The sequence below is a fragment of the Eptesicus fuscus genome, chromosome 7 (assembly GCF_027574615.1).
Source record: "Eptesicus fuscus isolate TK198812 chromosome 7, DD_ASM_mEF_20220401, whole genome shotgun sequence".
Taxonomy (NCBI): Eukaryota; Metazoa; Chordata; class Mammalia; order Chiroptera; family Vespertilionidae; genus Eptesicus; species Eptesicus fuscus.
The window spans coordinates 74,632,270-74,658,166 of record NC_072479.1 but is presented as its reverse complement, the minus strand read 5'-3'; the positions used below and the strand labels follow the sequence as shown (position 1 = coordinate 74,658,166).

Sequence of the window (25,897 nt, the reverse complement as noted above, 5' to 3'; positions counted from 1 at the left end):
CATAGAGGGCTGTTTTCTGTTGGTTAAGGTGGCCATTTTTATGAATCACCAAATAAACAATAACCAAATATTTATACCATCAGCAGTCTTCAGGATCTTAAATATTTTCTGACCATTGTTTTTTTTTTTTTTTTTGGTAAAGAATTAAGACCACTGCATTAACAGAAATTACAAATGTAGTTTCTAAAATGTGCAAATGTTTTTCCTTTAGATGACTGTCAAGTTAAAAAACGCTCAGCTTCTCTAAACTCCAAGGTAATTAATAATTCACCTACTGATTCCCTTTAAAGATGTCTATCAAATATTATAGGGGGCTGGTTTTTAAATATTTGAAGCAACATAGCTTTGAATGTAGATCATAAAACAATTAATTCATATGTATGCATATATGTGTGTGTATATTTGCTCAAGTGTATGCTTTTATGTTTCTTGTTATATTGGTTTATCAATTAAGTGTGACTGGTGGTGAGAAGGAAGCTGTAAACAACAGTGTCTCTCATGTAAAATGGGAATTGGAACTAGGAAATCCACCAAAAGCAAAGTAGCTTCACAAAATTCACAGGGCCAGCTCCTCCTCGCTAACTGCTTCATCCACTCAGCCCTCTGGTTCCACACTATGGTGTCAGAGGCCTCTGCAGTCCCAGGCCACCAAGTCCTGGTCGTTACACCCAGTCACATTCCAAGAAAAAGGAAAGACAGGTATTCCCTTGCCCTTTAAAAATAACTTCCTAGAAGTCCCAGATAACATTTCCCTTTTCACTTTAGTTGCACATAGGACTGGAAATACAGTTTTTTATTCTGGAGGCTGTATGCCTAAGAATCAGGGAGCTTGAAAATCAGGATTGCTCTTTCCACTCATGAGGAAAGAGAGAAGCACAGAAGTTAGTTGATTAGTTGTGATATATGTAAGTGGTAGAACCATGACTGGGACCCAGGTTTCATGGACCACAGGTTGATATTCTTGATGCTCAATTAACCTATGAAATTAATTTAGGGATAATGGTTTAAGAAAAGGATTCACATAAAACTTTATTTCCTACATTTAAAATATTTTTATTTCCTGAAGCTGTACTTATTCAAACTTTAAGAACCACATAATACTATATAACATTTTTTTCTGTGCAAGTCTCAAGGTTGATTGAAAAACACACCCATTCATTAAAATAATATGCCCATCCTTAAATGCATTAAATGGGAAAAATGAAGAAATTTTAAAAAGCTAAAATATAGGTATATATTTAGCTCCTCTTAGTAGGGGAAAATCTTTCTAAAAGAAATGGTAACAAAAGAGAGGAAGAGATGAAGAGACTTGGCTGTATTAACAATGAAAACATTTTCTGCCCAAAATATCATGAACAAAGTTAATATGGGCGGAGATCATAAACAGGTGGTTCTCAGATGGTTATTTAACATAGAAAAAGTGTTGTATATTTTGCAAGTCAAATAAATGCAAACCTAAACAAGAAAGCTTATACTCTTTATTTGATTGGCAAAAATCAGACTCACCCAATGTTGAGGAAGGTGAAATGTAAATGAGTAGAATATTTCTGGAAGGCAATTTGCTCATAACAAAATCCTTTTTAAAGCGTTTACTATTTAACTCAGCAGTAGTCAAGTGCATGGATGCGTATGTACAAAGATACTCATCAGTGTTGCATACAAGTATAAAATAGTAATAATTTTCTAAATGTTTGTTTCCACCCTTTGAATAGCCATCTTCTCTTCGAAGAGTGACGATTGCCTCTTTACCCAGAAATATTGGCAATGCAGCAACGGTAAGCAAGTTTCTAAATGTTCTCAGTCAAAAGCAAAGTCATTTTCATATAAGAAAAATATATGAAATACTTCATTAAATTCATATTTTATCATTTCTTTAACACCTGAACTTTAAAGATGGCTGGGAAGGAAAACAATGACCGATTCAGTAGGAGGTCAAGCAGTTGGTAAGTATAATTATAGGGTTGCTCTTTGGGAACTTTACTAATTTTAACTGTGTTAAAATAAATGTATGAAATAAGTGATATAAGCAGAATAATTATAAAAATTGTCATATAATGAAATATTTTATTTTTTTAAATAAGCGATATGCGAGTGCCAAGGAAATTAATTAGAACGTATAACTTTTGTATTGAGTTAGGGAGTGGGAAATAAGTTAATAATGGGTATGGATATATTTGATTTGACGAGTGTATATGATCATCTTTGTATAGGCGTATTTTGGGGTCAAAGCAGAGTGAACACCGTCCCTCATTACAGCGGTTTATCAGCACCTATTCCTGGGCAGATGGTGAAGAAGAAAAATGTGAGCTAAAGTAGGTGACGCGTGTGTTCGTTAACCTGATGTGAGCTGGGCATAAACAGTGGGGATCACTTTTATTCTGTGGAGATGAGATCAGTACTGCATCATCAAAAAGCTAATTCATTGTTTAAGACTTATATAAACTGCAAAGCACTATATAAAAGCTATTTGTGAATACACTCTTGTAGGGCTCAGAACTACAAGGTTTTTGATCTTAAGTTAGAAAAGGCCCTGTAATTTCCCAGATTTGTAAAGATAGTTTTTTTTTTCCTGAGGTATCTTGCCAGCAGGGATGGGTGTGTGGAGGGGCAGTGAATAAAGAGCCAGAGAAGTAAAATGTGTATCTTTTTAAAAAAAATACATGAATTATATATATATACCATAGGCACATATATATGTGATATATATATATATATATATATATACACACACACACACACATACATACCATAGGCACATATATAATATATGTGCTATATATATATATATATATATATATATATTCCCTTTACATGAGTGAAGAGTAGGGGAAACATAAAACCCTACGTGAATACTCTATATCTAGCAAGTTAAATAAAATATACTTCTATAGCACAAGGGAGAGAGGGCAGGAAGAAATGCCTCTAAATCCTTGGGTGACGTTGGACAAATTGCTTTAACCTTCCTTGGCCTCAGTTTCCTCATCTGTGGAGATCTTAATGAAATGATTTTATGTTCATGTTCTACATGTTCCTTGAGAGCCTAGTATGTGACAGACACTACATCAATCATAAGGGATATAGAGATGAGTAAGACATAGGGCCTACCTTTAAAGTTCTCCATGTTTTAAAATACTCCCCGGAGCCTGCTGCGTGTACTGAAAACTCTTAAGAGTTACCATAATTGATATTTACTGATCTGGGGTAGAAAAAGAGCAAGAGTTTCCTTCAAAAGAGTACAATGTATTATTTGCTTTTTGTTAGTATAGTATGATATTTACTGAGAAGTCTTTGCAAACAAATACTGAAACTGAGAATCTTAGAAGAATGCAGTTGAATCTGGCTTTTGGGCCTTATTTCCTTTAACAACTAAACTAAAATCTACCACATACATTCACTGTATTTTTTTTCTGCCTTTTTTATTCTTTATTAAGGTATTACATATGTGTCCTTATCCCCCGATTACTCCCCAACCCCCTACTCATGCCCTCACCCCCCTGTTGTCTGTGTCCATTGGTTAGGCTTATATGTATGCATACAAGTCCTTTGGTTGATCTCTCCCCCTTACCCCCACCCTCCCCTACCTTCCCTCGATCATACCATCCCTGTATTTTTTTTTTTACTAAAACAACCACCACCACTTTGAGACAGTTCCCTTTGGCAATTGTGAGGGTATCACGAGCTTGAACTCAGCAGTGGACATAATAATGAAAGGTTCTGTTCAGGTCAGGGCATCCCTCTTTAGATAATATGAAGTTATTTAAAATAAAGTCAATTCAGTTGCCATTTGCCAGATCGCTAAACACTGCTATCATATTTTAACTAGTTTTGCACTGAGAATATTTTCATAAAGTTTTAAAATTAAGATTTTTAGAGAAATAGAAGAAATAACACTTTGATGTTATTCCAATTTAGCGTTGATCGAAAAGCCTACAGAGAAAAGAGTAAGATCAACTAAGATAGGTTATTACAGTCCACATGGTAGAAGAATACTTGGTGAAAACAAAATGGTTAAATAAATTTGGTGATGTGACTTTTAGAACTAGATATTTGTCAAATATTTGTGTGCATCTTTATTAATACAGTGAAATTTAGCAATATTTTATAATCATAGCACATTATTCTTAGTTTTGTATATTTAAAAAAAAACAACAACAACACTTACTTACAGAACTAAAGATGATGCAGAGTCCCCCGGAGAAGAAACAGTAGAAAGGACAAGAAAGCCAAGTCTTTCTGAAAAGAGGAATAATCCATCGAAATGGGATGTCTCTTCAGTGTAAGTTGTCTACCTGCCAAATCCTATCACTTTAGTGGAATGGGGAAGGGCAAAGCAGGGTTAACAGTATTACCCCAGATTAAATTACTTTATTTAAAGACCTGTCAAACTGCGAAATTTAAGATGAACAACAAACTTCAAATGGTCTGCAGGGGTTATTCCTGAACCTGCGAGTTACAACAGGGAGGAGCATCCCGTGCGAGGAGCCTGGCTCTGCAGCCAGGAGGCCCAGCTCCACACCCAGCTCTCCAACGAGCGCTGTGGCCTGGGCACGTGCACCCATTTCTGAGCACCTACTTCTTCATCTATAAAACAGGGGTGATACCAGTGCCTTTGTCCTTGTTCTGTGGCCATGATTACATGAATTACCATGTGTAAAATGCTTAGCACAGTTTCAAAGACTTAAATGATGCTGTAAATAACCTTTTTGGGTGGGCGTCTCTAAAAGAAATAGAGTTTAAATATCAGTACACCAAACATCTAAGGTATGGTGAGAAATAAATGACCTATTTATCTATACATATGTCATACACAGATATTATACTCTATTCAATAAGTAATAATTTTGTTTCCACTGTAGGAACACACTGCCTTACCTGAATAAGATAAATAGTTGTATGTACTTGTTAGGAGTTAAATGACGCCCGAATCACAGCATTTTCAGATTCTCACCATAATCACATGTTATTTCTTTAATTATGACAATTATAAAGGGTGGCAGATTGTGGCCCAAACCAAGACAATAGATCACATTATGTAGTTTATTACAAAGCAGTGTTGGTCAATGACTTGATTGGTATTGTTGACAAAAGAAGCGATTTAATAATGGATTACTGTAATGACCAAATTCTGAATCTGTATTTTCCTTGTAGCTATGACACAATAGCTTCCTGGGCAACAAATCTCAAGACCTCCATCAGAAAGGCTAATAAGGCACTCTGGCTTTCCGTTGCGTTGATTGTACTGTTTGCAGCTTTGATAAGCTTCCTCACAGGCCGATTTTTCCAGAAGTCCGTGGATGCTGCCCCCACCCAGGATGGAGACTCCTGGATGTCTCTAGAACATATCTTGTGGCCATTTACCAGACTCCGACACAACGGGCCACCGCCAGTGTGACTGTAGGACGTCCTAATGTGTGTATCTTGATTTTTTAAAGTTTCAGTATCTGAATTTTGTAAATGAGTAACATTTAGCTGGGAGAGTATAGCCTGGAACCAGAGGTTCTCAGAATGACTAAGATTTTTAAATTCCCTCTTTTTGTGATTACCTTCCCATGACCTTTTAATGAGCTTATTGAGAAGGATATATTATATAAGTTGTTTGTTAACTTTTGTTGAAATAAAGAATCGTTAAATCTCAGTGGGCCAGTGTTCATAGGAAAAGAACCCCACATGTTACAAAATAAAATTTGAGTAAAAAATTCTGATTAGATCATTTTAGTAGCCTATTTGAAATATAGTCACTTGCTACATTTTATTGAGAAAATACCTGATTTCTTCTTCAAGTTGCTTGATTCTTCATGCTGAATAAAGTTTATCAGTAGAGATTAAGAATAGCTAAGTATTCTAATACAGAGTAGCATGTGGCACACAGAGTCAATAAACTGGTAGTCAGGGCCCAAGATTTTCTCCATTGCTTCTTGAGAAGCAAAATCCTTAATCATGTGATAGAGAGTAGAATGAAACTCAGTTTCCTCTTTCAGGGCCTCAGAGAATGCCTCACTGTCTTCGTCAATCTTGAGCCTTAGTGCTCGGTTGCCACTAAACATTAAAAGAGTCCAATTAGGATTCTGAATAGGTGTCTCTTCTTGAGTAAGGTGTTCACTCACCTAAAGAAAGAAAATTAGAGAAATCTGTTATTCCAATTAAGTAGTTTGGCAGGAAGGATTGAGTTGAAGGGCTCAACTCAATCCCCAAAATGCATTAATTCAATCAACAAATATTTATTGAGGGACTGTCATGTGCCAGACACTATCCTAGTTGCTGGGAATATAACAAACCAAACATTAATAAGTAACTAATGATTGTCCTCAAAGAGGTTAGGTTCTAGTGGGAGAACCACAGTAAACAAGACAAATAAATACGGTGGCTAATTTATGCTCAAACATTAATTAGTCAGCTTTTAGAATTTATCAGGTAAGTAGCAAATGTGCCAAAAAGTTCATGAACCATTGATATATATTCGCATTAAAGGCTTCCATTTGTTCTGGGGTCACTATAATGAGATAAAAGGACTCTAGTCTGAAATCAAGAGCATTTGGTACCATAATGGGCAATGAAGGTACAACCCTTCACATAGTTTAGCTTTATATTTTTGACAAAATTTTAAAAAATGGTTTTAAAACTCCATTTTGAGTGTTATTGCCCCCTCCCCTTTTTAAGAGGAGAAAACGGTCTATATTCTTTTAGCTATTGAGTACCTTTTCTTTTGGAGGACAAAGTAGTGTTGTGGGTTTTTGCATACTCTACCTTAAATATAACTTTTTCAGAACCACACTGCATATTCCACTTGCTCCAACCAAATGCAAAAGCAGAACTTAGCAAGGCCATTTGTCGATAAGCTTTCATTTCCACCAAAGGATCCTGTCAATATGAAAGTCAATAGAATTGATCATAGAGCCTTCCCAACAAGTCTCCCTTCCATCCTTGGCCTCCTACAGTTTCTTCTCAACACAGAAGAAGCCATTAAAATGTAAGTCAGATTCTATGACTCCCCTCTCAAAATGGGGCAATGGCTTTCCCTTGCTCTCAGAATAGAATCCAAAGTCCTAACAGTGATCTGTAAGGGTCTGTGTGATCTGACACCCTCCCACATACATCTCATTATCTATCTGACCTATCTTTTCACCTATCTTTTCTTCTCCCTTTGCTAACTCCAAGCACCTGGCCTCTTTGCTGTTCCTTCAATCTTCTAGGCCGCTCAGCCTGGAAGCTGCTTCCTGATATATCCACTTGGTTAAATTCCCCACCTTCATGTTCTGCTCAGATCTTTCCTTCTCACCGAGCCCCCAATGCCCTTTTTGATATTGTACGCTGCCCTAACCCCAGAGTTCATGATATACCTTTTCTTTTGCCCATAGCACTTATTTACCTTTGACATGAAATCATTTTTTATGCTTATTGCTTATTTTTGTCTCCTACTAGAATGTAATCTCTGCAAGGGCAGGAACTTTTTTTTAAAAAAAATTCACTAATGTATCCTAAGCATCTAAAACATGTCTAGAATACTAGAATATGGTGGTCAGAAAAAGAAATTCTTGAATATTCTAAATAAATTAAGACTACACTACATTCAGCATTTGCAGAGTAACTGGCAATTTAAGTTACTAAAACCAAGGTGGTATTTCCCCCCCACACACGTGTACATACTCTTGAGATAATTATTTTCAGATGCTACATGAATGTCTACCTATATCGTCATTTTTCTGGTATAATATAAACTTGTTCTTGAGTATTGAACTCATCTGCTCAAAACACCTCTTGTGATTAGAAGAGAATTTGTCTTCATATGTCAAATATTACTAAACATCTACTGTATTCTAGGAATATGTGAGGTGCTAGAAGAATCCATCAAAATTGATCAAAAGGCAGTTCCCATCCTCAAAGAGCTTACAGTTTCATAAGGAAGGATCTCATTTAGCTACAGCCTTACCAGTAACACAAAGCAGGCTGCGTTTTGTATATGTCTACAGGGAGCCTCTGCCAAGACCCGGGAGGAAGTGGGTTGTGTACCAGTCTGTCTGTATGTGTGTGTGATTTCATCTGACTTACCCTGTTTGGGAAACTGCTCAGTCATTTACTCTTTTAAGAAGTCTTACATATATCCAGTCTGGAAGAAGCAAGAACATATACAAAATGTGACGTGGCTCTGACTACCCTTGCACGAACACCGACCAGTTGTGGGTGTCCTCCTTTTGTCAAGTGAAGATCATACTAAAGGCTTACTTCCTTGTGGAAGATTATTAAACTTTAGAGAACTCTGAATTCCTGATCTTGCCATTTATTCCTTCCTTTCCAACTATAATCTTATATAAATGAATATAGAAAACCCATGATGTCCTTTAAGATTTATATACAATTTAATACTTGCTAGCATTCTAAATGTCCATTACATTAAGTTTGGAAAGATTCATTCTTACCTTATTGTTTGTAGCAACATAAAAATGAGAGTATTCAGTAGGGAAGATATTCAATCCAGCTTCTTGCAAAGTAATAATGAAATAAATAGGAGTCATCCATTTTCCTTCCAACATAGAGAGATGCTTTTTGTCACCGATTTTTACTGAAGCTAACATGCAGAGGCCTTCCTAGTATCAATGAGGAAAAAAAAAAAAGCTTTCATACAAGTGAAAGAAATTCTTACTTCATTATCATTCTGGTTCTAGCCTTTGGGTTCTTTATTCCATTTTTTAAAAGCCCTAGCTCCTTCTATACGAAAAGGAATGCAGGGCAGGTATGTCTTAGGACCAATCTGAAAGCCATGCCACCAAGTCGCCATGTCACCTTTCGGTGCTTTATCTGAACAATAAGGGGACTGAACTAAAGGATCTTTCAGATCTCCTATTTTATAAGTTATGATCTAAGAATACTACATATGCTCCTATTGAATTATAGTAGCTATTTGATAGCAATCATGCTACACTATTTAAGGATCATTTTTTACACATAAGATTTAACATAATGCAAAATTATTTTACAGTTTTAAAGTTTGCAAAGTTTAAACTGGAAGTTCGAAGGTGTACAAAATTCACACCTCTCCTCTGCTTTCAAAAGCAAAGCTTGATTAATTCTAGTCTTCCTGCCACATTCTTAAGAATTTCAGGCTCTCTCTCTCTTAAAACAATTTTAGTGAGATATACTTTACATATCATAAATTCACCCATTTCAAATGCAAAATACAGTGATGTTTTTAAAAAACTTGACTGAGTGGTGTAACAATCATCATAAATCAGTTTTAGAACACTTCCATCCTCCTCTCATCCCTCATGCCAATGTACAGTTAATCCCCATTCCCACCTTCAGCCTCAGGCAACCACTAATCTACTTTTTGTCTCTAGATTTCAGGCTAATTTATGACTGCCAAGTAATACAGGCTCCTTGAGAGAGAAACCTCACAAAGGGGGTTTCAAATGGCTTGGTGATAAAGATCAGGACACCTCTTAGGAGTGGGTCAAAAACTCTCAGAAAGTCATACTGCAACCAGGCTTGTACCTTCATTAATTGGTTTAGTCCTAGTAACTTTAGGGTATAAATTTGTGCCTTGCTTTTGACATGTTACTTCCTATCTAATTGATATTTTGTTTATAAATTATAGCTCAAGGTATATATTAAACATATTTATAAAAGTCATTTCAACAGCAGTTCCCTACTGAAGCCTGGGCTGCAGTCCTCACTGCTTAGGCCACTGAATGGGTAGAAATGACCACTCAAGGGTCTTAGCTGTTCTTACACAGACTTTTAGACAAAGTGAAAATAAGATTGATGGAAAATAAAGTTTCTAAAAAAACCCCCACACATTTCTGTATGTAAATGACCAGTGATCGATTGCTTTCACACACTCTTATAGTCATCAATGAGGCTTACCTCTTGGATATGACTTGCTATAACAATGATTTACCTTAATTTGTATTTGAATCTCAGCAAATACTGTAGTCACAGTCAAAAGTACTTTATTCACATCAAATGGTCTTAGTTCCCATGACTGGTATGGCATGTTAATATGAGTATCTTGAATCAAGGTAACAGGGCCCAAAGTGTCCAGGCTGAATGTTATAACTCTTTCTTCGGATTTGTAAGCTACATTACTGATGCCATCAGTTTTCCAATGTTTACCTTTTAGATGAAAGCAAATGACATTAGTTTCATTTTTTCCTATACAAAAATAAGTTGAATGAAACCCAAATAACTGCAATATATATATATATATATATAACGTTCTCTTTTACGTTTAGAATAGAATCTCAACAAAAAACCAACCTTGCTGGGAGTTTCTTCCTATCTACAGGGTCAAGCTTCGTAGGCAAGACCTTCAAGTGAAGCTTTGACTCACATTTTCTGGCTTCGTCCCTTACCACTTCTTCACACCTGGTTTCAGCCACTGCTTTTTTCCTTCCCTAACAACCTCATGCACCTACCTTGTGCCTCTGCACATGCAGTTCTGTCTCCCCACAGTACTCTTCCTTCGTACAGAACCTCTTAGAGAAACGCTTTTTGTAGGGAGCGGTTATAGGGTTAAGCCTCGGACTGACCTGCTGGCAAAGTCGCAAACAAGTCCCAGCTTGGAGGGCACAGCCCTCTAAGCATAATTAAGCTTGATCTTGTGACTGCTCCCTAGGTCTTTCCTGGGTAGCTAATGGGCTGTGGGAGGGGCAGCAAGTGCTGCCAAAACAAGTGAAACTTACAAGAACATTGTAAATTACCTTGTTTACCCCTGACTATAAAGCATCAGCTTTGCAGTCTGGATCTGTTCTGTGGCCTCAGCAAGGCACAGAAGATCCACCTAGACCCAGTTTATTTTCTTTGTCTGCCGCCTTCATCCTTCTCCGGCCCTCCCTCAGGCTCCCCGAACCCTTGGCTGTGCTGGCGCGGCACATCTTTTCATCTTTTTTTAAACAGTTTTGACATTTACCTGTCTTAAGTATACGATTAAATTATTTTAGTAAATTTACCCAATTTTGCAACCATCACCACAATCCAGTTTTTAGCACATTATTATCCTCCTGATAAGTTCCCTGTGTCCATTTTTAGTTCATTCCCATTTCCATCTTCCAGCTCCAGGCAACCATTAATATACTTCCTGTCTCTAAAGATTTGCCTTTTCTGGACTTTTCATATAATAGGGGGTCTTTTGTGTGTCTTACAACTCAATAATAAAACACAACCCAGTTTCAAAATGAGTAAAAGATTTGAATAAATATTTCCCCAAAGAAGATATATGTAAGGATAATAGATACATTTAAAAAATGCTCAACATTATTGGTCATTAGGGAAATACAAATTAAAACCACAAGATACCACTTGATACCCACTACTACGGTAATAATAAAAAAGACATAACAGCAAACGTTGGCAAGAATGTGGAGAAATGGGAAAACTCGTATTGCTAGCAGGCATGTAAAATGGTACAGCTACCTTGAAAAAACAATTTGGCAGTTTCTTAAAAAGTTAACATAAATTTATCATTCAACTCAGCAATTCCACTCCTAGGTATATACCCAAAAGAAATGAAGATATATGTCCATGCAAAGTCTCGTAGGAGAATGCTCTCTTAGTCTCTTGAGGACCTATGGAATATTTCATCCTTAACCTTCCGGACTGACTCAGTCACCGTTCTGCTCTGCAGCACTTCCATCTCTGATAGCACACCACTGCGTCATGTTGTGATGTTTTTCTCTATATGCCTCTCCTACAACTTTGAACGCTCCCAGAGGAAAGCATGCATTTCTCTCTCTATTTCTGATTGTTTTAGCATACCTCTTTTAATTACATAATTATCAAAGCTGGTGTACCTTCAGCATCCCACCTTGCCACCATGGGATTCTCAAAAAAGATCACGTTCTCATGAACCTCAAGCATGACCTCTATGGGTGGGAAAACGTTTTCTGTTTCCAAGTCTTCTGTATTTGCTGGAGGATAAATAAATTTCTGTAATCCGTCTCTGAGTATCTTTTAAAAACGACCGAAACAACATCAAGTTAGAAGCTGACTGGTGTTATAACTAAAGTTGTAAATATTACTGAACAGGCTATATAGTTATTTTTAATAAGTACTAAAGTTTGGTCCCAACTATAGATTGACTAACAAAATGTTATAACAAAATGAAAGATAATGATTAAGGGGGAAAGCACTAAATTTGAATGTAATTACAGAACCCTTTTATGGGCCAGGTTCTAGGCTGGGACTTGCCCCGCATTTACTACAGGCATATGTTTAACAAAGCAGGTGACTGGGTGCAAAGGGTAAAGCAAATGAGAAGTATAGATTGGCAGTTACAAAATAGTCATGGGGTGTCAAGTTAATTACCTACTGTAATAACTATTTATGGTGCCAGCTGGTGACTGGAAATATCAGGGGGAACAATTTCTAAAGTATGTGATGGTCTACGTCAAACCTCAGAAAGAAGGTGGGGTTTGAGGGGGTAAAAAATCAACCAAGAAACTTGTATTCATGCATATAAGCATAACCCATGGACATAAACAGTAGGAGGATGAGGGCATGTGCTGGGGGGTGGGAGAGGCCAGGGAGAGGTCAATGGGGGGAAAAGAAGACATATGTGATAATTTAAACAATAAAAATTTTAAATAAAAAAATAAAGTATATGGCAGTCTAACTACTATGCTGTATACCTGAAACTAATACAAAATAATATTGAATGTAAAATGTAATTTAAAAATTTTTAATTAAAAAAAAGTAGGTAAGTGGGATTTCCATAAATCAAGTGATTTGCCACAAATTACAAATTACTTCAAAGAGGCATCAGAACTCAAAAACAGAGCTATGGGACCCCAGATATCATGTTCCAATACCCTGGCTAGGGTGTGTAGGTGAAGAGAGAGAAAAATACAAGCACTGTAACAAGTGTAGAAATGAATGGATGAAAGTAAAACTCATCACATTGTACACCTTAAACTTACATGTCAATTATATCTCAATGAAGCTGGGAGAAAAAAGTCAATGAAACCAACAGAGATTTCTCTGTGATAAAGGCAATCCATCCACTATCTAAATGTAGAGAAAGATCTAGGGAAGGGGAAAGACTGAAAATGTTACAAAATAGAGAAAGAAAGAAAGAAAAACTGGATTGGGGACAAATTGTAGAGGAGGGAGAGATTACTGAAAAGATACTTGAAAAAAACAAAACCCTGGCCTGTGTAGCTTAGTTGGTTGAGGTCTTTCCCGTGTACCCAAAGGTCACTGGTTTGATTCCGGTCAGCGCACATACCAGGGTGGAAGTTCGATCCCCAGTTGGGGTGCGTACAGGAGACAACCAACAGATGTTTCTCGTGCTCTCCTTCTCCCTCTCCCTTCTTACTAGTATCTCTCTAAAAATCAATAAAAAACATATATTTTAAAAAAGATTCTTGGAGAAAAGTAGGAAGGCCTCTTTGTTGCAGGAGAGGAAAACAGGTGTGAGGCAGGATACTCTGTGCTCAAATGGAGAGCGCAGACTGGTGGTCTCAGGACATTCTCACAAAGATCTTTGGGTGAATCCTGAAAACCCCAGATCAGTCTGAGACCTTCCTATGGATAGAGTCACCAAAAGAATGTCTGTTTTGAACTCCCCACTAACTCCTGAGATAGGGAAGGTTGATTCAAATAGATTCTTCAAAGTGGCTATTGACCAGATTATCTCCCCCAGGTGTGCTCTAATAAAAGCATCTCATTTGTGGGGAGAAGGGGAAAGAAATGACAATATCATCCCCATTGGGGTGAAAATTAATTTGGGGGGAGCATGAAAAAAAAATCTTACTCTTTTATGTATAAAGCACAGATATGCATAGAGCACACACACAGATATGCAGTCTATCTACGGTATTAAAGTCCATGGCGGGGGATGACTAGGAAAAATGTTTACAAGAGAGGTAATATGGAGAAAAAAAGTTGAGAAATACTGCTCTAATACAAAAATGCACCAACAACCTACAATGTAGTGAGAGGTGCCGGGCAATCTATGTATATGACGTGTTAGAGGAGGCGGAGAGGGAAAGAGGAAAGGACAGCAGGGCAGGAAGGGCTATGACAACAGAAGTGGGTATATTTGGGACACAAGCCAGTGAGGTAACATGAAACCAAGTCAGTCCTAGTGCAAATGCTACTACCTACTAACTAAACCAAGCGTGAGAAAGGCCTCGATAGATGATCTAACAGCTGCTACGATCAGCATCCTTACTACTCCAAGTGCGCTCCCTCCATGAAAATTAGTTTGGGGGAGCGCTGGCATCACCAGGATCTGTGCTTCTCAACTTTGATGTGCACATGAATCACCTGAGGGTCTTGTTAAAATGCAGCTTCAGGAGATGTGAGGTGAAGCCCCAAATTATGCATTTATAACAAGTTCCCAGATGTTGATGCTGCTGACTGATGGACCACATTTTGTATAGCAAGGGTCCAGACCGGAGCTTTAGTTGTGTTTTGCTACAATACAGACTGCTGAGTCTCGCCTCCAGAATTTCTGATTCAGCAAGACTGAGGTGGGGGCCATGAATCTGCATATCTAGCAAATTCCCAGATGAAGCTGGATGATACTGATGCTTCCGGTCCAGGGACCACATGTAGGGAACCACTTATCAAGACCAGAATCCACAAATGATGGTCCCTGGAAAGCCTGGCCCACCACCAGTGTTTGTAAATGAAGCTTAAACTGGAACACAACCATGCCCATTCCTGTACATATGGCTGTTTTAGCATCACAATGGTAGATCTGAGGAGTTGCAACAGAGCTGGGATAGCCACAAGGCTGAAGACATTTATCATTTGTCCCTTTACAGAAACAGTTTTCCAGCCTCTGAAACAGACTATCATTATTAAGGCCAAATTGGCACAATCTATATATATAAAAAGCCAGTGTCCATGACGACCAAATGACCGGTCACCATGAGGTGGCATTGAACACCTCTCGGTCTCTCCCACCCTCTGCCCGCGAGCAGGGCGGGGCGGGACTGGGGACTGGCGAGCAGGCTGAACGGCTGACCTCTTGGTCCCTGCCTCTGGCCTGCAGGCTCCGATGGATCAGTGATGGATCAGCGATGGTGAACGGGGGAATCGGGGTGGGTAGTGGGAGGATCAGGCTGGCTGTCAGGCCATTGGGATCACCAGCTCATCCTCGGCTGCTCGGGGGCTCAGGCCTGCGGGAAAGCAGGTGCCAGTGACTTCACCTCCATGCGCACGTGCTGGGCTGGCCGCTGATAGAACACGCTGCCTGCTCGGGGCAGCTCACACAGGGGTGGGTCGGTCATGGGCGCGCCCCCGCAGCTTCCATCAGTGTCTCAAGTTGCAGCGGTGGCGGCAGCGGCAGCGGCACCGGCTTGAGCAGCCTTGAGCAGGCAGCGTGTTCCATCAGTGGCCAGCCCGGCGCACGCACATGGAGGCCTGCTTTCCCGCAGGCCTGAGCCCCCGAGTAGCCGGGGATGAGCTGGTGATCCCAACAGCCTGACAGCCTGGCGGCAGAGGCGGCGTTCAGCCTGGGGACTGGCAAACCGGCAGAAGATGGCCCTGATCACAGGAGGCTAGGCCCTAGGGACCCTACCAACACAATTTCGTGTGCTGGGCCTCTAGTGTAAACATAATGTTACAGGTTTACAATTAACATGCATGATTTCTTGTTTTAAAGTCCATATTATTTTATGTTTTTTAAAACTGATTTTCAGAGAGAAAGGAAGAAGGATAAAGAGATAGAATCACTGATAAGAAAGAAACTTCATCAATAGGCTGCCTCCTGCACAACCCCTACTAGGGATCGAGCCCGCAACGTGGGTGTGTGCCCGGACCGGGACTCGAACCATGACCTCCTGTCCATGGGTCGGTGCTCAACCAGTGAGCTACACCAGCTACACTCAAATCCATTATTATTTTAGATTCCTTCCCGTTAATACTGATTCAAATTTTATAAAATTACATTTTCCTTCATGCTTGCTTATAGAGTTAAAATTCATTATGTGTTAGAACCATTGATATAAAATAAAAATGTGAGAAATTATTTTACTCGTAAGTTTTAAGAATCAACCTACTTCCATAATCATCCAGCCCTTCATTGGTTTACACTGTGGGGGAAGCTCCAGAATATCCAAGTGGTACACTCCACCCAGAGTTGTGAATTGACATACATCAACCTCATTATCTTCAAATTCACGTAGCCTCTCGGGAGCATTCTCTAGCAGCGACAGCTGTGCTAAAATTAATCAGGTTAATTCCATTTCTAAATAGATCATAACGTTTTTGTATATTTTTAGGAGGGAAACAAAATATCTAGCACTGACACAGGAAGTTTTTCCTTAGCTATTAACACTTTTCAAAAAGGAATTAACTCAGAACTATTCAAAAAGCTGACCACTGGAGTGGAAATGGGCCTGTGTAATGGTAGGATGCAGGGGAGGGCTACTTCATATTTTATATGCTCACATTTCAGAATTTTGTATACAATAAGCACATGTTATTAACAGAAAAACTTTAAAAATAGATCTCAGGGAAGAGGAAATAATTTTCCCTCTACCCTTGTGAGTTCTTGGCTGAGACCTCCGAAGTAAAAGATTAATAAGAGAAAAACAGAAGTTAACAGAGGTGCCTCATGTATACATGGGATATCCCCAGGGAGAAGCAGAGTAATTCAAAGAGGTGGTGTAGGACTCCAGCTTATACAGCATTTTCAACAAAGAACAGTCAAGTTGTGGGAAAATGACAGGACAAAGGAAAGCAGTTGGAGGTTTCTGAGGGTAGAGATAAAGGCGAGGTTATAGTTAGTTATGTAGATTCCTCTGGTGCCCTCTCCTGATAGGGTCTAAAGTTGTCTCTGAGGACTAAGTTTTGTCCTTCCTAGTCGTGAGGAAAGTAGCGATACTTTGAAAATTTATATCCTACTTTTAGGCAAATAGCAGAGGGGTGGGGAGCTTTTCTTGCATCTATAGCTTTTCAGTTGCTTCCAGCTCAAAATAATCCTTATGCCAAAGTGGTATATTTGGGGGAAGCATATTCTGCTACCTTTTATTATAAAAGGTCAAGAAAATGGTTGAATACAAAATTTGATGACTGCTTAATTGATGTCTTAATATTGGACCTTATGGTGCTAAATATCTGGGGGGAAGCAAAATCATTAAAAAAAAAAAAAACACCTTAATTTTGGTGCATCTATAAAATTAAAGCTAATTTTTTTTTCAACAAAAATAGGTCCAGCTCATAGAAAAACAGGGATGGAGGCTTGAAAGTGAAGAAACTGGATTGGATAATCTTCATGATCAGAAATTTTATGGGGAAATTCTATGATTTCATAATGCTCAATGCACAAACAGGGGAATATCTGAAATCACATATCACTAGGACATTCCTTGCCTTTCACTAAAATTCTTTCAACACAATGCAATGAGTAAGAAAGGGAAATCAAACCACTTACAGGTCCCGTCCTTTTGCAGTATATGCTAATTAACATCTCAGTTCCTTCTTCTACAAAATGGATATAATAGCAGTACCTATCACAGATTTTGGAGGAGGTATGAGTTCATACATGTAGAGTTCAGAATTGTTGTCTGACCTGGTAAAAACTCAGGAACTGTTAGCCTTATTTATATATCACTACAATTTTCTTCTCTCATAAGAGAAAGTACACTGAGATGGCATTGAATTTAACCCATGGAGGTCAGGCACTGAAAATTAATGGAAATATTCAAAGGAAATCCAGTTTAGCAATTTCATTTTTTTCCTTGTGTATATTCAATAAAATGTAGATTTTAATTAATTTTCAATTGTGTCTAATTATTAACCCATTTACCTGAAAAGAAAGTAAAAAAGAATACTGTGTCCAATTTTAGACATTTATGATATACTAGAGGCCCGGTGCATGAAATTCATGCACAGGGTGGGGGGATGTCCCTCAGCCCAGCCTGCACCCTCTCCAATCTGGGACCCCTCGAGGGATGTCCGACTGCCCGTTTAGGCCCAATCCCAGGCAGTCGGACATCCCTCTCACAATCCAGGATTGCTGGCTCCCAACTGCTCACCTGTCTGCCTTCCTGATTGCCCCTAACCACTTCTGTCTGCCAGCCTGATTACCCCCTAACCACTCCCCTGCCAGCCTGATTGCCCCTAACTGCCCTCCCCTGCAGGCCTAGTCAACCCTAACTGCCCTCCCCTGCTGGCCTGGTCACCCCTAACTGCCCACTCTGCCAGCCTGGTCGCCCCACGCAGCCTTCCATTCAGTCATTTGGTGGTCCTTCACTAAGCCCCCTGCCGGCCTTGTGGCCCCACACAGCCTGCTGTTCGGTCATCTGTCCAGGTGTTTCAGTCATGCTGGTCCCTGGCTTTTATATATTAGGACGTAGAACATGATTTAGCATTACAAATACTGTTAGGTTAGAAAAAAATATTTGTATGATATTATCCCATGATTTTATTAAAAATCAAGAGAGCCCTAGCTGGTTTGGCTGAGTGGATAGAACATCAGTCTGTGGACTGAAGAGTTCTAGGTTTGATTCTGGTCAAGGGCATGTGCTGGGGTTGTAGGCTCGAACCCCAGTAGGGGGCGTACAGGAGGCAGCTGATCAATGATTTTCATCATTGATGTTTCTATCTTTCTTTTCCTCTCCCTTCCTTGCTGAAATCAATAAAACTATTTTTTTTTAATCAAGAGACAGAGAGGGAGGGAGGGAAAGAGAGAGAGAGAGAGAGAGAGAGAGAGAGAGAGAGAGAGAGAGAGAGGAAAGGAAGCAAGCACAAATAAAAGGAATTGTTAACATTGGTTAGTTCAGAAGAGGGATTGTAAAGAATTTTCACTTTAAATATATTTCTGCAACATCTGAGTTTACAATGATCCTGCCTTTCTTTTGTAAGCAGGAAAATCCCAATAAAGTTAAAAATGTAAGTTAGAAGAATACCTGTTGGAATTGTTTCACTTAATACTTTCATCTCCAGGTCTTGTTGTGTGCTTTCAGGTTCTTCCTCAACAAAATTCTAAAGAAAACACAAGGATGGGTGGGTGTGATTGTCAGTGTCTTCTTCAGCCCAAATCCATTCTCCTCTGTTTCAGTCCTCACTGCAGACACTTGTTACCTTAATTCTAAGGCCCCCAACTGACACTTGCTCTGGCATAAAACTTGACTTAACAGAACACAGTTTAAAAGTCAATCAAAATGAGAGCACATCTCCGCAGATCTTCATGAAAGCAGGAGCCAGCCTGCTCAGATTCTCTGCTGAACACTGTCCTGTGTAAAACAGAGACACTAGGAAGCAATGCAAGCTATAAAAATATTATTTACATTTGCATTTGGGGTTTTGCCAAGTTATAGATTTTGCTTATTTGGGCAATCAGATGTCTGATAGAGTAAATACAAAGCTTACTTTTTGGTAAGCCTGTCAAGGAAATGAAAGATGCTGTGTACCAAGTGTATAGAAAATCCCATTATACTTGAGGGTAGTAAAAGGAATCTATACTAATAAAAGGGTAATATGCTAATTAGACCAGACATCTTCCTGACATCTTCTGGACGGATATCCTTTCAGACAAAGCCACGGTGGCAGGGGCTGAGGCAGAGGCAGTTAGGGGCAATCAGGCTGGCAAGGGGGGGCGCGGTTAAGGGGCGATCAGGCCGGCAGGGGGGAGCAGTTAGGGGCAATCATGCCGGCAGGGGGGAGCAGTTAGGGGCCATCATGCCGGCAGGGGGGAGCAGTTAGAGGGCGGTCAGACTGGCAGGGGAGGGCAGTTGGGAGTGATGAGGCCAGCAAGGGAGTGGTTAGGAGACCATCAGACCAGCAGGCAGAGGTGGTTAGGGGTGATCAGTCTGGCAGGCAGAGAAAGTGAGGGGCAACCAGGCAGACAGGCAGGTGAGTGGTTAGGAGCCAGCGATCCCGGATTGCAAGAAGGATGTCTGACTCCTGAGTGGTCCTGGATTGGAGAGGGTGCAGGCCGGGCTGAGGGACGCCCCCCATCCCCCCATGCATGAATTACAAATTTCATGCACCAGGCCTCTAGTACTACAATAGGAGGACAATATGATTAGAATATACTGTATATCTCAGGCTGACACTAAGTTACCTTTGTGACCTTGAGCAAGTCATTTATCCATTAGGAGCCTCTGATCTAACAACATACAGTTACACCTTAATTGTTGAACATCTCCCATCTCAAACAATTCAGTTCTCAACTAAGTTGTTCACAGAAAAAAACGTCTCAGTTGTCCAGCAAAACTTCAGTTCTGGACTAGACAACTCTTTCATGCTGATATCTGTATGATCAATAAAGATTCATGTATCGCTCAGGTGACAAAGGAGAGAATGTATGAGTATGAGTCAGTTTACCACTAAATCTCATGTTGTTAACATCTCGGAAAATTATACTGTGAATTTTTTTTATTTTTTATTTTTTTGCTTTTGTTGCTCTCAACATTAAAGTTTTAGTGTATATGTCATTTTTCATTTTATATTTCATTTGCTTTTTGTTAAATTTTCATTTACATTTCATGAGCTTTTTGTCTTTAAAGTATTTATAGGTGATATAGTACATTAGACATGGAATCATTTGGGAATCTGGACCAGATTAATTCAATTTACATTATTTCTAATGGGAAAAAATGATTTGATTTTCAAACAGTCTTCAAATTAAGTTTGAGAACCCAGGTCCCACTGTATTTGGTACTCAACTGTGTGCCACACATATAAATACATCTTGCAAACAATCCTAAGAAATAGCTGTTATCTTAATTTTACCAGAAAGGAAACTGAAGCTTCAGGAGATAACTGCTCTAAGGGTCCAATAATAGAGAAGAAAAGAATTTTGTATGCTGTAAAGCACTAGATAAATGTGCTGTTATAAAAATTTTGTGTGTATGTTAATATTGGCAAACTGAATGATATCAGCAAACTTCGTGTCATCTTGACCACCACCTGAACTTCTATAGCAATATAATAACCTTACACCAGAATTCTAGTCAGAAGCTTAAAGCCAGTTAATCACACCAGGCCTCCATCATCAATCACCATAAAAGCCACATCCCCTCAATAAATTTTCCTTTTCCTTACTCTCATCCCTGTGTTGGCCTTATCTTTCTCTGGATAGTTTTAACACTAATACATTCTCTGACAACCCTTTCCGTTGTGCCTCTGAAACTTCTCACTTATTAACTCATTCATTTAAAGAATTTTCAGAGTGCCCAATTTGTGCTGGCATTGGTTAAGTACTAGGAATAAAAGAAAAAAGCATATACGGTATCTGACTTAGGGAACTTCCAGTCTATTAGGGAAGCAGATGAGCAAATCGGTAGAATGGTTTTGTGGGTGTGTAATAAAAAGTGAGGGGTGCACAACAGGAATATAAAGGAAGAACAGTCAATTCTGTGGGTGGGTGAAGATAAGAAATGATACCCAAAGGTGATGAAGTTTGAACTAAATCTTGAAAGATAATTAGGTCATCCAAAAAAACAAAACAAAACAAAAAAACTGGGAGATAATTCCAAGTGTGAGTAAAGGCAGAAAGGCCTGGAGCAAAACAGAGGGTTGCAAGCACCCCACGCAGTCAGGTATGGTTGGGTGAGGCATGCTAGGAGGGGGTAAAGATCTGAAGCTACAGGCAAGCAGGGGCCAGCTTATGGAGAGCTTTGGGTGCCACTCTAAAGACTAGAATTTCTCCTATGGGTAAACGAAAGCCCACAAAAGGCTTGTGATAGAAAAGTATCCTGAATGAAGAAATTTGCATTTGTAAAGGTACTCTGGTGGCCAGCTGATGAATGGATTGCTCAGTGGAGAGAGATGAATCGAAGGTAAGAGGATCGGGCCATTAGAAGCATACATGCAATGATAAGTAAGCAAAATCAACATAACTTGGATGGTGATTGGATATAAGGAGCAGGCAAAGCCTGATTTTCAGGTATCTGGCTTAGGTTATAAGGTGGAGGTGGTCCAATTATCCAGAAAAGAAAAGGAGGAAGGACAGGGTTGGGGGGAAAGTGGTGAATTCGATTGTGGATATGTTGAATTTAAGGTGCCTAAGTACATCCAGGTGGGCTTTCATATTACCTGCCATTAAAAAGCCAGTTGCATTTCTTTCTAACAGGGATTGTGATCATTTAAAATACCAAAGATATCAGACCAATAAGCAAGACAAGCTTTCCAATTCACATCTTCAAAGAGTTGGAAGTTCTTCAGAGTTTAGACCAAACCGTTTCTTGCTTTGTAGGAAGACTAAGAACTTAGACTTTCTTAACAGAACCTTCCTCTTGATAACCACATTCAACAACAGGAATTTATCAGCTTCTACGTTGACATATTATGGAGAGAATAATCTTGTATTTAACACATTGCCTTTATGTAATTAAAATTTTTACTATTTTATGTCATCTTTAGTTCAATTGGCTTTTGGGAAGTGAACTTCTTCATGAAGGAGGCAATGAGCCCATTTACATTCTGGTGCAGCTCACTGATCTTAAGAACTGCTCTAGAATGTGTTCCTGTCATTGCCACTGTATCATCAGAACTTATTTGTGACCAAACAAACTCCAGACCACAATTGTTGACAATATAATTACTCATAGTTTCATATGTTATAAAGCTACTTGTGTTTGTTGGCACTGGAGCTGAAAAAAATAGTTTTTTCTTTATATTATCATGTTTCATATTTGGTAATAAAAAGTCCTCTTTCCACAATTGTTTTATAAAAATTAGCTATTTTCCATGTATTATTTTCTTCTGGATAAACTTTAATGGTGTTTTATAATAAATCTTTTATTTTAATATAAGTACTAGAGGCCTGGTGCACAAAAATTTGTGCACTTGGGGGGTCCCTCATCCTGGCCTGTGCCCTCTCGCAGTCCAGGACCCCTGGGGGATGTCCACCTGCTGGCTTAAGCTGTCACCTTAGGCTTAAGCTGTCAGTCTGACATACCCCAAGGGCTCCTGGGCTGCCAGAGGGATGTCTGACTGCCAGCTTAGGCCTAAGCCGCAGTTGGACATCCTTAACACTGCTGAGGAGGTGGGAGAGGCTCCTGCTACTGCCACTGTGCTCACAGCCATCAGCTCAGCTTGTGGTGAGCAGCACTCCCCCTGTGGGAGCGCACTGACCACCAGGGGGCAGCTCCTGCATTGATCATCTGATCCCTGGTGGTCAGTGTGCGTCATAGCAACTGGTTGTTCTGCCATTAGGGTCACTTTGCATATTATCCTTTTATTATGTAGGATTTTATGTTTCTAATAAATCTACTAAAAAATAAACATTTTCTAAAAATCTTTGCCTGGAAATGTTAACAGAATATGAAGCAGAGAAGGTAGCTAAAGTATAACTTTCCATTGACACAAAGCTCAATAGATATTGGAATTGGCTGATGATATGGAAGAGCTTCATGGAACAATAGCAAAGTATTTTTCACTGCAATTTGATAAATGCACAGATATTGTCACATGGAAATTATTTTAGTCTATTTGCAATTTAAATTTGATATGAAAACGTGACTTGGATCATGAATAAGATCACTGGAAACAGAATAGAGATTCCAGAAATAGATCTTAGGATCCATTTGGGAAGTTAGCATATGGCATTTCAGATCAGTGGGAAAAGCCTAGGTTGATATGGTGTTTTGAGATAGCTGGCTAAGATAATATAAATCAAAGAAATTTATATTCTTTCTCCCCACTTTACACTAAAATAAAGTCCAGACGGATAAGAGACTTAAATGTAAAAACATAACTAAACTAATCAAAAATGACAAAAGTCATGCAAGGGTGACTGATATGAACAATTATGAATGGTGTAGGTGATCTCGATATTGCACATTGCAAAATGTCAGCAATGAACACTTTACAAATTTGATAGAATGTCTTGAATTTTAGTCCATCAAAAGATCTATTCAAAGGAATTCGCTGATCTGAAATCCAATTTTTTTCATCAAAAGATAATTTAAATTGTACCAGAGCTTCAGAATAAATTGTTTGAACTGGCTTTTGATATGGAATTAAAGAGGAATTTTGAAAAGTTAGCATCACTGCTTCATTTTGAGTAACAGTTAAGAATTATTATCCTGAGTTTGCCGAAATCTCATTCAATCCTATAGCTGGAATACCATCTATTGGCCAAGGGTTCCCAAATTATGCTAGTGAGGTTCTTTAGGCCTCACAACCCCTTTATTGCTTAACTGGCAAAGTGCAGGGTCTGCACAGGGCCATCAGCTGTGTCTGACTTCTCTCAGAACTCCAGGTTCACATTTGTTTACCTGATTGACATTTCCATTTGTGTGTCCCAAACTTGCCATGACCAAAACACAACTCTTTTTACAGTGTTACTCACAACCAACTCAGCCCATTCCTACCCATCCCAGTAAATTAAACCACCATCTGCTTTGTTTCCCAAAATAAAAACTCAGCCGGATTTTTTGCCTCCAAAACCAATCCCAAGCATATCCACCTTTCCACATTTTACTACCACCTGGGTCCAAGCCATCTTGACCTCTCATGCCTCCCAAGCACTAGATACTGTGCTTCCCCCTATGCGGGCCCCTCACAATTCAATCTCTGCTTAGCAGCCAGAATAACCTTTCATAAATCAGATCATGCCACTCTTCTACTTACAACCCTCTAATGGCTTCCCATGCATTTACAATAAAATCCAAACTTGTTACTGTGTCCTGCATTCCCTGTTTCATTTGGCTTCTGCTTCCCTCTCTGACATCATCACATACCACTTCCATCCTTATCCATCCATCTGCCCACTGGCCTTCTTCCTGGTCTTCATTTCTGTCTTATGACCTTTACAGTAACTATAGACTATAATATTTTTACCTAATTATCATAGACCTTATCCTTTCTGGTCATTCGGGTCTCAGCTTAAATAACAACTCACCATACAAGTCCCCCCTAACCACCCAATCTAGTAACTCCCTATCGCATACGCCTGTTTAATTCTGTGCACTGCACGGCATTTATGACTGCCTCCTGTTGTCCAGTTCTTATTTGCCCTTGGTTTTTCCTGACTTGTATGTACATCGTGAGAGCAGAAATCTCATTTGTCCTTTCACCGCTGTCCCCTGAGGACCAGAGCAGCGCCTAGCATATAGAGCTAGGCATTTATTGAGCAAGTAAAAAGATAAGAACAAGGTCCAGGAATAAGACCAAGATCCAGGGCATGAGCATGAAAATGGGTTGCTGAAGTGAATTTGTGGAAAGGGGACGCTGCTGAATGTTAATGCTAGGCTTTCCACCCGGGCTAGTCTCAGAGTTTTAATCTGTCCGTGATGATGCCAAGAAGTCCCCAAATCTCTACAGCTATTTCCTGGCTCCACACTTTTCCCTCCGACCAGAATAGCTGCTTCGCCTTCACATGGAAGCTCCTCCTTGCCTATCAGAAGATTTCACTCTAATGCCTCCTCCACAGAGAAGACTTCCCATCTGTTCACTCCAGCTTTTTCTTTTGGATACTTTTATCTTAACTCCCACACATAACCTCTCTCATTTCACATATCGGAACATATAATAACTGTTACTCCTCCACAAGATTGTTAGCTCATTAAAAACAATGATCATGTTGAATTCCTTATAGAAGGTACTTAGTAAATGCTTTCTATATATAAATATATGTTCATATTTTTATATATCCATTTATGAATATACATTCATATTAAATATATAATATATACTTATATTTATGGTAAATCTTGTATCTGTTTAACAGTATCTTAAAGGCAAGGACTATTTTTTTTTTTAACTTGAACTTTAAAAAGTTCAAAGATCCACATACTATCAGGGATTCCCCTTAGGATCACTAAAATATTGCTGAAGTTGATTAAATTTATAAAAAACATTTATCACAAATGTGGTATACTTAAATTAGGCTTTTCTAAAAATTTGTAAAATATATTTAATGGGAAGTCAGTATACCTACAATATTATTGTGTTATTATTATTACACATTTAAATTAACTAAATTATGGTATTAAGAGCC

At 39.0% G+C, this 25,897-nt stretch overlaps 2 protein-coding genes across 2 annotated transcripts in view; one reads left to right on the top strand and one right to left on the bottom strand.

Annotated features, from left to right (window-relative positions):
- Positions 1-5,401, top strand: part of IRAG2 (inositol 1,4,5-triphosphate receptor associated 2) — an 83,100-nt gene extending 77,699 nt beyond the window's left edge. Inside the window, 6 exon segments of the mRNA XM_054718617.1 lie at positions 212-255; positions 1,713-1,775; positions 1,894-1,943; positions 2,211-2,312; positions 4,169-4,276; positions 5,149-5,401. Coding sequence (XP_054574592.1) covers positions 212-255; positions 1,713-1,775; positions 1,894-1,943; positions 2,211-2,312; positions 4,169-4,276; positions 5,149-5,392 — 611 coding nt within the window. The 3' untranslated portion in view covers positions 5,393-5,401.
- Positions 5,402-5,801: 400 nt separating this feature from the next.
- DNAI7 (dynein axonemal intermediate chain 7) overlaps positions 5,802-25,897 on the bottom strand; it is a 53,674-nt gene continuing 33,578 nt past the window's right edge. The window contains exons 10-16 of the mRNA XM_054719214.1: positions 18,855-18,930; positions 16,002-16,162; positions 11,784-11,940; positions 9,893-10,107; positions 8,415-8,582; positions 6,745-6,858; positions 5,802-6,104 (exon numbers count right to left, since the gene is read on the bottom strand). Of these exons, the coding sequence (XP_054575189.1) occupies positions 5,823-6,104; positions 6,745-6,858; positions 8,415-8,582; positions 9,893-10,107; positions 11,784-11,940; positions 16,002-16,162; positions 18,855-18,930 (1,173 nt within the window). The 3' untranslated portion in view covers positions 5,802-5,822. The remainder of the gene's footprint in view (positions 6,105-6,744; positions 6,859-8,414; positions 8,583-9,892; positions 10,108-11,783; positions 11,941-16,001; positions 16,163-18,854; positions 18,931-25,897) is intronic.